Raw genomic sequence first — 13681 nt, 5'->3', positions numbered from 1 at the left:
TCCTTCGAAATTGCCTTACCTTGCGTGAAACCGAGAAATAGAACTTTTCGTGTTTAATGACACGTAATATAGTGATCCATCTGTCAACAGAGATCAGGCAACCTATTTCCATCCTCCATTCTGCGCTTTTCCCCTCTCCAAGTATGACTCATCCTAGTATGATACCTGTATACAACCACTTCGTCTGCTCAGGTGTTCCATTGTATTGCCTCGAGGATTTCAAATCATCTGGCTGTGATTCCAAAAATCACTTCCTGGCTGCCAGACAGCATCCAGCGTCAAAGTAACACAAACCACCTATGTTCACACAATCCTGTATGTATCAAAATTCGAAGTTGTTTTAATCGTAGCGATAATTGAATGGCAGCTTTCCACGCGTAATAGTCGCATTTGGATTTTCGCGTTAAAAATTGGTACAGAAAGTGCGACTATTACACGAGTAAACACGGTAATTACTTTCCGTAGTATATTTTTATTCCATTGATGATTTACTTGCTGGTAGAAGGATGTCCTTTACTTTTCTGTCGTTGCTCTTTATTCATTTTACTATTATATGGAATTTCTGTTCATAGATACTAATAACTGTCCTCGGTTTTTAGTGTTTTCTTCCTTAGTTTTATTTCTTCCTCTTGTACTTTTTTTTAAATTTAAGAGGCAGCAAGTACAGACATTCGATTTAACATGGACCATAAAGACCTTTCACTGTATATCTCGGGTCTATGAAGTTTTTTGGAAAAAAAAAAAAATGGCACAATTGCTCAATGTAAAGGACAGGTGAGTTAATGCAACTGTACGATGGAAGCTTCATGCGCATATTAAACTTCTAATTTATTATATTAATAATCGAAAACTTCGCAAGGAAATCATTGAAAAACAATTAAATACAGTTTTAATACGAGAATAAATTATATTAAAATTTGTAAAATTATCCCTAAAATTAGACAATGTAAAATTATCCCTAAAATTAGACTACATTTACAGAAAAGTGGATATCGGGGGGGGGGGGGGGGGGGGGGGCTCCGGACCCACACCTTGCGAACGTCCATGCAGAATAATCATTATTAGCAAGCTTTTTATGTGTTTTATTTATGTCATTAATTGTATTCTCATATAATTATTTAACACCAGTTCTTGAAAGCTCTGTTAAATTTTAATTTTATTAAATATCAAATTATTAATATCGCTAAGTGGTAATACACTTCTGAATACTCTTTTTTGTATTTGATAAACTTAACTACTTTAATTTACTTTGTGTTTCTGTGCATATTGTCAAAATGCATTACGTTTTTGTGGATTTACACTGGATAAACCATCCAAATTTACATCATCCACATGTCTTCTTCTAAGCCTTTTCCCCAGTTAGCTGGAATTTTGTTAGTATCGTTTCTGAAACTTTGACAAAATCCTGTTCTATTCCTCTTGTGCTAGTTCTGGTTATGTCTTTTAGTGTTCTTTCGTTTATTTCTCTTTCAGAATTCGTATATTTTCCTTTTCTTCTGTGATGTGTACTTCTCTTTTCTCTTTATAGTTTCTTAGGAATTACTAATAATGCTGTGCAAAAGTGAAGTGTTGAAAATATTTCTTGTAGCTACCTGAAACAAATAATATTAAATATAATATGATAACTTACGATTTTTAAAAATATTTTTTAACCTTTTAACAGTGAAAATACGACACCAAAGAGGAAACCTCTTCCCAAGCTAGTGTACTCCCTTCTCCAAGAAAGGGATCTGAAAAAGAAATTGAAAGAATTAGGATTAAGCCTTCAAGGTGATAGAAAAGCGTTGATTAATCGTCATCAAAGGTGAGTAAATCATTATTGTTCTTTATTATATAATAGTAAAATAATAATGTGTGGGAAGGATAAGAAGGTAGTGTCGTAGATAGTGTAAAAAAAAAACTTTTTTTCTGTTAAGTTTTTTTCAATAAAAAATATCGTTCTTTTTCATGATTTTTTTCAAATGTATTTTTTTTCTGGCGACTATTATTTATTGATATATGTTGCAGATTATTGAAATAATCAACATAACTTGAGTCGAAGCTCTCGTAACGTACAAATCGTTTGTTTCTTTGTACCTATACGAGCAAAATTGTGTGATTATTCCTTTCCGACCCAGGTCATTTTTGGCGTTTTCCTACGTTTTCAGTTAGTGAGTTATTGCTCAAAAACCATTCATTCGATTGATATGGTTAAGGCCTTGTTTTTTAGAAAATGGATGAGGCTATTTTTTGGTGTAAGTTGCATTGCAGTGTTGCCAGCGGGTGAGAAATTATTGAGGGAAATGTAGGGGTAAAAATTTACAAAAAATTCCCTAACCGAATTTCAGAATTTTTTGTATCTAGCACCACTGTTGCTATATGGGTTCAAGTCACCTAAAAAAATCTTTTGTGTGTTGACAAGGTACAGTGAAACCCTGAAGTCGCTGGCTTCCATTCAAAGAGGGAAAGAAAAAATTCTGCCATACACATGAAAGTTTGACCCTTTTTACGCCTCAGAAGCAAAAATCAACAAATATGCCGGCGCTACAGCTTCTCTAATTATCCTATTGAAACTTTTTATGGTGCGTTCTGTAGGGCAAAGAGGAAGTTTTCAGGTAGTGGTACGTTTGTTTCAATGTAGCCAGTAAGAGGATAATAATAGAGGGGAAAAGGGAAATTTCATCTAAAAGCGGGAATTAATTGTTTTGGCTGGAAACATTGGCATCAGACAAACGAAAACTATCTGAAAATATACCTTAGTACTCCAAAAATATATCCTACAAGTATCATGGCGATATATAACAAAGTAAGCATGAAATTAAACAAAAATCTCATTCTACGTCAGAAATTTACCATTTTTTTACCATTTCCAGAACATGGTTTATTATAAACCTCAACTGTACTTTATTTTACTGTACTAATTTACTCCCTAATTATTCTACCGAAACTTTTTATGGTGCGCTGTGTAGGCTAAGGATGAGGCTGTTAGACACTGGTACGTTTGTTCAAATATAGCCAACAAGAAGGGAATAATAGAAATAAAAAGGGATTTTTTCCAAAATTTGCCCCTAAAATCTGGAATTAAAATTTTCTGTAGCTGGCAACACTACTATCAGACACACACAAACTATCTTAAAATAAGCTTTTGGTATCCCTCTAATATATCCTACAAGTATTGTGACGATATCTAATAAAGTAAGCATTTCAATAAAAAATATCTCATTTTACCTTAAAAAAATCACAGTTATCTTTCCAATCAGAGAACAAGGTCTACTGTAAACCTCAACTGTACTTCCCCTAATTATCCTATTGAAACTTTCTATAGTGCGTTGTGTAGACCAAAGACGAGACTTCCAGATTACTGGTACGTTTGTTCCGATATAGCTAACAAGAGGGAAATAATAGAGACAAAACAGATAATTTTTCCAAAATTTCCCCCTAAAATCTTGATTAAAAATTTTCTGTGGCTGGCAGCACTGCTACCAGACAGACGCAAACTATCTTAAATTAAACACTGGTTCACCACTAATATATCCTACAAATATTATGTCGATATTTAAGGAACAAAGCTTCTAATTACCAAAAATATATTACGGTAAACAGAAAAGTAGGGAAAAACTAGAAAAATCAAGGGTTAGAACCTAAATACGAATTTTTCTTGCGCCCCCTAATTACCCCATTGTAACGATCTGTACTTGCGTTTGTTAAGTAAGGACAAATGTTCGATTGACGTAAGTTGACTTGCACTCGGACGTATAGGTACTGGTTTATAAACAAAAATTTCTAATTTTTTGCCCAAATTTAGAAAACTTTTAATTTCCCTAATTGGCAACGCTGCGCGCAGGCCCGTCTAATTGATGTCAACAGTTAGGTATCCATTCGATGTCAACAGTTAGGTATCCATTCGAGGTATCTACCTGGCAAGTATTAAGGAGATCTTTCTACAACGAAGAAAGCTACAGGGGAAAAAAAAAGTAAAGGAAATTCGAAATTTCTCGAATTTTTGACTGGGGTGAAATTTGAGAAGGAAATTCGACACCAGAAGAAAAAGAAATTAATGTGATAAACTATAGTCCAACCATATTTTGCAAGAATAATATTCCGATATCTTAATTAGTGTTCACACAGGAGCGGATTAAAAAAGTGACACACCCGTGTGTGCCAATTTGGCCACCTGGGCAACAGAGTATACATTTGATTACATTTTTTTGACTACTAACTCGTGTTGTTGTTGTTGTTATAGTCTCGACTAATAATAATATCGTTGTTGTAAACAATAACTTTATAAGGAAAATTTTCTCTCCCTTTTACATCTTAGTTCCAACACTGTTGGTGAGAAATGCAGGGTGTTTCAAAATGAATTTTGGGGTTTTAAGTCTTCGTAGTACTTATTACATTTTACGTACAATTATAAGCAATGCATCCAAGTAGAAGAGCACCTCAAACAGTCTTTGCTACAAGTGTTCAATGTGAGATTCATTCGTCACACATCTAGTCGATAGGCGAGAAAGGCCCATAAACTTTCCGCCATATGGCACAAAACACATTCAATTTAGGAGAGTCTTGTTTCAACTGTACCATCTCCTGAGGATTTGCTGACGGCCAGATGCAAACATTATGAGTGTTCACATTAGCTCTTAGGTGAAATGTCGATTTATCACTGAAGACGACACGATCCAGAAAATCTTCATTGTTATGCAGGAATATTTCACTTGCGAAATTGGCACGTAAACCCTAGTCTGTAGACTTTAGACCTGTAGCAACTGCAAACGATAAAGACGTAGTTGCAAGCGTCTCCTTAATATTCTTCACACAGACGGTTGCACTGTACAGATTCAGTCTTTATTAAAACACAAAAAGCTTTCTGCTCTCTAGCAGGGTTGGCTGGTTTAAACCAAGGTGGTTTAAACCAAAAAGCAAAAAAATGTTCGCAAAAGTGTGTTTGTAAAATCTTGATGAACACACATTTGTGGGTTATCACGTTTCACTTTTTGTGTGTGAGTGGGGGGGGGTCATACAGACCCCACGAGAGGCATTTAGTGAAATAAATATCTTTGGTATCTATCTATGTATAAATGAGTTTGAGTCAAAGTGGACTCAAATAATTCGTATCTTTTTTTCACTTTTCTTATTGATATGCAGATTAAGTCGGTGTATTTCTTTAATTTGGACCAATAAAAGTCGTTGTTAACTAACTTGAACTAAATTAGTTCTTCTGTACTCCGTAGTACTTTGAAATTGTTCATATATAATTCTGTGTAATGGTTTCACTTGTGCAACTGTTTATGTTTTTGTCCTTCTGAAATGACTCTTGACAGTTATATTAAGAAGCATGTAAAGATCAGTTCAACGTATTTTCTTTATCAGGATTCCTTCGTGAGTGAGTCGACAGACGTATCGCATTTGTGGCCAACTAGTCCTGGTTCTGAGTTCAAATGGAGGACAATTTCTCTCGGATGTAACTCGAGAAGCGGTTTTTATTCCGCTTTAAGCTTATGTGACCCCTTCCATCATAACCCTGTTGTTGCATAATAACATCAAGGCGAAACAGACTTATTTCTGTCCATATATGATATGAATAGATAGAGCAAATCATTTAAACCATAAAAACCTGGTTTAAACCAAAAAAAAAAAAAACTGGTTTAAACAAAAAAAAAACGGTTTTTTTTTGTTTTTTTAAAATAAAAACCATGGTTTTTGCCAACCCTGCTCTCTAGTCTCCATCTTTGCTACTTGCTCTTTCTAACTGCAGACAGAAGAAACAATGCATGTACATGCGTGCGTACAAAACTGTTTGAGTTGCTCTTTCATTTGATATAATATTTATAATTGTAAGTTAATGTAATAGATACTACAAAGTTTCAAAACTAATATTAATTTTGAAACACCCTGAATTACTTCAATTTGTGTCATCCTATATTCATGTCTTTTATATACATATCATCAGGGCCGGTCCTAGTCAATTTGTCGCCCCGTGCAATGGCATAATTTGCCGCCTCCCCCTTTCTCCAGAAAGAACAAATCTTAAAAGTCATGATTTTAAGTATGCTACTCCGGCATGAACAACAAAGGTGAGAGTAAGTGCAGTCGCACTCAGAAAGGCTTAAATACTTACTAAAAATGTAATCCCGTTGTGTCGTGTTTTTTTTTTCTTTAAATATTAATCTATTATGTTAGTGAAAGATAAAGCAAACACACTGCAGAGGAAAGATGGTAATCCTTTATTATAGCTTTCACTATCGAGCTTTAATCTCAATGTATCAGTTTGCAATTCCAGTGCAACTAGCTCTTTTATCTTTATTTCTTGATTTCTCTTCTACATCTGTTAACATTTTTTTAAAAACTTGTTTCTATCTTCAATAAGGAACTTGTTTCTGCCAAAAACAAGACTAGTTGTCATATCAAAACTGTGATAACTTACTGAATGGAACAGATATTCACTACTATTCGAGAATTGAATTCTTGCATTTGACAACAATCAAGCAATTTGTGCTCGGATTTATTCGACCATTTGCTTTAGCATTGTCCATGTGGCCTTAAACTAATGCAACCTAAACATAATTTTTGAATGTAGTATTCAAATAAAATGTCAGCTTAGTAAATGTAACTACCATCATCATGAAGTGTGTTTCCAACAAGAAATTTAATTTAAATAATATACTTAAATGACAGATTTTGCCGGACCATCCAAACTTGCCGCTCCACGCAAATGCACGTGTTGCATATATGGTAGAGCCGGCTCTGTATATCGTATATATCTAGTCGACAAATTATTTATATATGACATTTAGAAAAATACTATTAGGCAAATTAGTATTAGTTTTTACCTTTAGACAAGTTATTTGAATTTTATACTGTTCGTGACATTATTTTCGTATTTATTAAAGGCTTGCTTTCACGAAAAAAACAAAATTTCATTTCTACTTTTATTTCTTAGTAAATATTGCTGAAAACTGCTGAAACCCGAATTGTTAATAGGTATGATATTCATGTAAATTGTAAAATATTTGTAGCGTATCAGTATCTAACGTTTAATGTATGTTGCATTTTATGGTGATTACACCTACATAAAAATATTTCATACTTAAATAGACGTAAGATGCATTACAAATAACTATTTGAAAAAAAAAACGAAATTTAGAAAAAAACAAGAGGCATTGTTTTTTTCTAAAAAAAACGTACATTTCTGAAAAAATACGAACGTTTTTTTTTTATTTGCAACACTAGTCGTAGATAATGATGATAAAACGAAAGGAATGAAAGGGGAGAGGAACCGGTCAATTTCTGTAGGCAGAATTTACTAGTAATTGGGAACATGTGGCTCAACCAGCACCAGAGAGGAAAACATATGGAAATCTCAATATATAGATGGGGATACCGAATAGATTCTTATATTTACGAAAGATCAGAATAGCATAAGGAACGCGAAGACCCATTTCTCTGGTCATAATCTTGTACCGGCCGAATTGGATACCCAGCTGAAAAGTGCTCCATAAGAAAAGTAGATAACAAGAAACTGAAAATGAAATAAGAAGTAAATCACTTAACACATAAGTTTAAAGAAAAATACATGTAAACGATAATTGCACGCTAATGGGTGGGTAAATGTTAGTTCAGTAATGTAAAGTTACCTGTGCACGCATCAGACTGGGAGAAGTAGGGAACCAGAAAAGAAAACGGGTAAGAAACCGTGGGTTAGGAAACGGATGTGGCTGAAAACCGTTAGCCAAGAAATAGAACCTGAGAGATGAGTACTACTGCATTGATCCAAATTTAGTACAATATTTTTAGTATATCTGTTTTAGTATAACTAGTATCTAAAAACCATACGTGTAATATAATTGTAGCTTAACCCTTTGCACTTGAAAGAAAATTTCATACCATGGAGGACAGTACCATCTGTATCAATCTTGCGACCGCTCTATGCCGTTGCATGACTCGCCAAGGTCAGACGTACGATATAGGAAATAGGTAATAGTAATGAGTCATGTTATGGTTAGATTTAATACTGACGATCGTGGCCGTCAGGTAATCGAATTTTCTAAAATTTTCCAATCCTGCAAAATTTCAGCAATTGCTATTCGTTAGTTTAATATTTACAAGGACGTTTCAAGAGAAATGATCCACCCGATATATATCGCTGAAATTCGGTAGGATGGGAATATCTGCAAGAAAATATTGTCTGATCTATCTGCAATACTAAATAACAATGTTACCAATCCAACATAAAGATGTATTTTTGTAATGACACAACATTGGATTATTACAAAGCTGATAGCTACCTATCAAATGAAAACTTACAATACCACCCTTGTTATTCAGTGTTATAAACTAAGGGCGTTAAAGTTTCATTAACGTTCAAATTTTGGGGAATAGCGGCAGAAGTTAAATAAACATGGCATTATGCACATCGAAAGTACTTTATAAATACTATGACTATGATATGATGAATTTCTAATAAATAGAAACAAAGTTGCACGAGATTAAAAAGTTGACTTTTTTTTTCAAAAGGTTTCATTTCGAAGAAATGCTTAGTTAAGTATTAGATCCAATTCCATAGATTCAATCTTAATAAAGCAAAGCTCATAATGCCGTTTACAGCAATTTGATATCTCAAAGCGTTCCTGAGATGTGATGAATATTGTAAAAGTTTGCAATATTGCTTAAAATTGTTTTTTATAACTTGGTGCTATTACAGCTACAAAAAACTATTGCTGTAATGTTATAGAAGCAAAGAAAAGCAACAATCATTTTAAAAATGTTCCCATTTGTGTATGCCATTTTAAGCAGTTTAGCAATCTCTGTCCATGTTTTTCATATCTTTGGAACGGTTTGAGATATTAGCTCGCTGTAAGTGGTGTTATGTTCTTTATGCCAATTAAAAACCATCTGTGTGATTGGATGTGATACTTACTAAGCACTTTTTCGAAATATAGCCCTTCTGAAAAATTCAAATTTTTCATACCCCTAACCTTTTTTCTATTTATTGGAATGCATCATTCATGACCTTAGTATTCAATAATAAAGTATTTTGGAATGTGTATAGCTCCGCTCATCTCACTTGCGTTATTACTCTTCTCGAAATTTGAATGTTTGTAATACTGTAGTATAAAACTGTGCGCTCTTACTTTGTAACAATGAATAATTAATGAGGTATTATACTTTAACATCTAAATTCGAAATATGTAATAATCTTACGTAGTGCCATTTTAAAAATATACAAGTTTATGTTGTTGGGTTGGCAGCACTGTTAATCTGATGGTATTAAAGAGTACGTCATACAATATTCCCTGCCGATATTTGCATCTTGCAGAATTTCAGTGATTTCCGCCTCTTAGTTTCAGTTACAAGGGCATTTCAAGATATGGTCCACCCTATATGAGTATATGTACGATATATATGTAATCTACCAATGTTAATAGTAGTGTGTTTTGTTTTTACCAATATTATTATAGTAACGTTTTCTTATAGGTTTACCATTCTTTACAATTCTGAGTGTGATAAATTAAGACCGCGCCCAGTTGAAGATATAATAAGGCAAGTGGAGAGAGAAGAGAGAGATGAAAAGAAGACAAACGCTTCTTCTCCACCTGGATTAACTTATGTAAGTAGAGCATCTACTAAATAAAGAGAACCATTCAAAACTGGGAACTACAATAGTTTGATTTTTTGTAATGATTGATTGAACGTCCCTTTTAATATCTTATACGTCTCGTTAATACCTAAATAGTCCCTTTTTATAGTTAGTAGCTTTCTATATATAAAAGACATCTAGTAAGAGTTTCTTTCTCTCAAAGATTTGTATAAAACTTACATCTCGAATTGTACGGTTGCTATATGTTAAATGTTCGAATGATTTATATAGCGATTTCATTGCTTTTAGATTCTCTAAAATCTTCCTTTACATTGCATGAGACGTGGTATTTTCTGAGAATGTTTAGTGTTCTTTTTATATATAAAATAGTTTTAAAGGTCTGCTGATGATTTTTGTAGTTTCTTAGGTGATAACGAATGCAAGTTTAAGATTGTAACTCTTGTAAATGTGACAAGTTTTAAAACATCTTAGGAAATACTAGGAACCTTTCCATATACTTCTATCCGATGTGTCTGTAAAAAAGGATTATAATGTGTACTCTGTATTGCATTTCAATATTGTTCTTTTTTTAAAAAATCTCATTTTTATAATGTGTTTATGTCATGTATTAAGTTTGTCTGGTACTCTAGTAAGTAAATATAGTGCTCACCGATGCTGTACCTTCAAAATCTTGTCGTGAAAGGTTTCAGTGACTGCTGCTGCCGTCAAGAAACAAAAATAGGGATCTATGGATTCTCATAATACAACATATGTCTTGGTCTAATAGAAAGTACAGAGTTACAGGTAGTTCATAAAAGCAGACTTTCAGTTATCAACATAAAGAACACTTCAAAATACGACAGTTTTTTTTAGAGAACCTTAAATAGTACATATTACTTGCGAAATTTGGCATAAATGTTGCATATCATTTATATATTTACATGTCTATCGAAACACTCGTACTGTTTAAATATGCGTGAAATTACGTCGCGTGAGTGATTGCTAGATTCAAACTATGCTCAGTTGTTAGTCTCTCATGGCAATGGAGTTAGCTTATGCTCCTTTAGCTGTGGAAACCTGGGTTCTGTTCCTGGTGGTAGCTCATGTGGTTTAGATCCCACATTAAGCTATAGGTCCAGTCGCCCATATCATACCGAGGTTATTGTATTTGTTGTGATCATTTACATGATAGTAGTGCTTGCGCACCCAATCTAGTTGTGTGTGAAGGGAAAAGCTTCTCTTATTGAAAAATGAATGAAATTTCGTTTTTCCCGATCCCTTCTTTCCAGGCGACGCCTTACTCAGGCGTCGCAAAAATATTTCGTATTCTGAATACCTGATTCACTCATTATATAATACGTTTATAAAAGGAATAAGTAGTTTACTACACTATAATCTGTAAAGTCATAAGAATAAAAGGAAATTGCATGAGAAATGACACAGTATTTCCACTAGAAAATACGCATTAGGCCAGTTTGACCCATCCCATCCTTCTAGTGTTAATTGATAATTTGTTTTTGAATTTTGTCATTTTAATTTTAATTTTCAGTTTTGTATTAAAATTTTAACTTTTTATGATAATCGATTAATTTTCCCATCATTAAGTTTTTCCCATTAAATCATATATTAACGTTCATAAATCAAGATAATTCAGATTGCGTAATAATAAAAATTCTTTTTTTTAGTTGTAATTTTAAACCATTAATTTTGAAACTAATTTTAACTTTAACTGTTACTCTTTTCTGACATTAATTTTAAATGTGATCAGTGACTTTTTCATAGCCTTAATTTTTAATTTTAATCTGTCAAATTTTTCATTTATTTTTCCAACTATAGGTACGTCCTATATCATAAATTCTCATGGTAGATCTGTGTAATTTGTAGTGATAGAATAACAAGGCTTAGGTATTTACTTGTTTGTTTAATCGATGAATAGTATTAAATTGACACAAATATTTTGATGAAATAGATTGTGTTCCAGTTTTTCTAAGATTTATATTTGCATATGATTTTCTAATATTTTTTCCCGAACACTGCCTTTATTGGCATTTCCCGCGCTGACTGCAGATGACACGCTTTATTCGCATGAGTCCGGATGAGCAATCCATCCAAATAATTTGGGATCTTTGCTTCTTTTCGTCGGTCTTCATAATTCGCAGGTAGAACTAGTGGAGGCACTGCTACTTACTTATTCATGACGGAAAGTTCTCATTCGGTTCTAGAAGTGCTCCCTTAGTTTTCTTAATGTTTGTATGAATCATTTACTTACTAATTTTTTTTGTACCTATCATCGTGAGACATTCTTAACCCAAAGAATTTGACAAAAGCTGCCGCTATACAATCGAATGTACATTGCTACATACCTTGCTTTCCCAGGATCTTTGAGTACAATTTTGTAGCACTGGAAACCTATTATTAAAGTTTGATTAATATTCTGATTTTCTTTCTGTACAGAGATTAAATATAGATAGGAAGATGGATCCAGAAACAATTGAAGCCGCACAGAAAAAGTACCGTAAGTATTACTTAATAACGTAATAGGATGCATCGAATTACAATTCTGCTAACTGAGGTATCCAAATGTTTGACGTCAAATTAACAATATGTTCCAATTACACCTTTTCATCATCTTCATGTGCGTATTTTTCAAAAAATTATACTTCTTGTAGAACTTCATATTCTGATCAGTATTTTCTATTGTAGAGCTAATTCAAAAGTTCCTTGAATTGCTGCTATAAAACTTGTGTTTAAAAAAATAACCTTTTTCCAGTGTAACGTTTTCAAAAGAAAAGTGTTAACAATCCATCACGTTGTTTATAAATAATGGTGTTATTTATCACCAATATTTATCAAACTGTGTTGTTTAACCAAATCATTTCCTAAACTGTGAACCAGTTTCTCCTTGCACGATTTTCCGTCAACATTTGAATACTTCACTTAGTATGATTTCAGTTTTTAATTGCCGTAAATATTAATACGACATTTAATTTTAATTTATAACACGGTATTTTTTTAAATATATTAAATAATAACTTTAATTGTATAATATAATTAAATTAAAATTTGAAAGTAATTCCATCATATTATTAGTATACAAACGAGAACATGTCAAAAAGTGAACCATACGTACACCAGTCGATAGGTCTGAGCTAAACCAAATCATTTAACTGAGTCAAAATCGTCTGATTATTTTTTGGGAAAATTATGAAAAACGAGCTTGCCAATGCAAAATTGAAAACAACCATTTTTTGTACAAATTACTACAAATTGATGTATTGGCGAACAGAACTTAATTCTGCACCATAAAATTTTAACAGGCAAAAACAAAGAAGAAAGTAAATAAAGCCTAAAAAATTAGTTATAAATTTGAATGAACATAAAATGGATGGTAACATTAAATAAAAACATAATGGAATAAATATATTCTTATAGTAGGAATACTTCTTCCAATTCTCTGCCTTTGGGTATGGTACCCTCTATTGAGGCGACATTGCCTCTTAGAACTGCCATACTTATCCTTTGTATGAGGAAGGTGCTTGGTCTGTCATCACCAGATAACTGCCTGATCCGTCTCCCTATTTCTTTCATAAAGTTAATACCTTCTCTGTCCCATGCACCACTGGATTCAATAGCGATAGTTACAAAATGATATTTCTCCTCAAGATTACTGTATTTTCTCCTTTTTTCCGTTTCATTTCGGCTGGCTATATTTCCCGCCTGAATCGAAGAAAAGGGGAGATTTGAAGGAGCGAACGTATCTGAACATGTAAAGTCCCAAATTAGCGCTTTACCTCTCTTCCACGGTAACAGAGTCATTCCATCTGGTCTCTTTCCATCTGTTCTGCTACACCCAATGGGTTCTCTTATTGCAGGTATGCCGGCTGAGATTTATAATTTTTAGTTACCTAAATACCATAAAACGACAATATTAAAGGCACTGGTATGTTTCAGCTGTGATTCAGATTATACGGTATTGTAATTCTCTCTTTCTACCAACATCAAGTTTGTTTTTATTCCACCTTAAAGCTACACGGTAGAGCGATTAAACCTTGTATCGTGTTCCTATCATTTTCTGTTTAATTTAGTACTCAGTTTAGTGTTTCTATTGATAAGCTAATAGAAGATACC

The 13681-nt window shown here is 33.1% G+C and overlaps 1 protein-coding gene across 2 annotated transcripts in view; it reads left to right on the top strand.

Annotated features, from left to right (window-relative positions):
* Positions 1-13681, top strand: part of LOC145662894 (uncharacterized) — a 65715-nt gene that overhangs the window by 37752 nt on the left and 14282 nt on the right. For both annotated transcript variants that reach the window (XM_081728870.1, XM_081728871.1), the window contains exons 5-7: positions 1664-1804; positions 9451-9583; positions 12008-12068. In XM_081728870.1, the coding sequence (XP_081584996.1) occupies positions 1664-1804; positions 9451-9583; positions 12008-12068 (335 nt within the window). The remainder of the gene's footprint in view (positions 1-1663; positions 1805-9450; positions 9584-12007; positions 12069-13681) is intronic.

This window comes from Thermobia domestica, chromosome 10 (genome assembly GCF_964235325.1).
Source record: "Thermobia domestica chromosome 10, izTheDome1.hap1.1, whole genome shotgun sequence".
Lineage (NCBI taxonomy): Eukaryota > Metazoa > Arthropoda > Insecta > Zygentoma > Lepismatidae > Thermobia > Thermobia domestica.
This window is presented reverse-complemented; position numbering and strand designations above follow the sequence as displayed.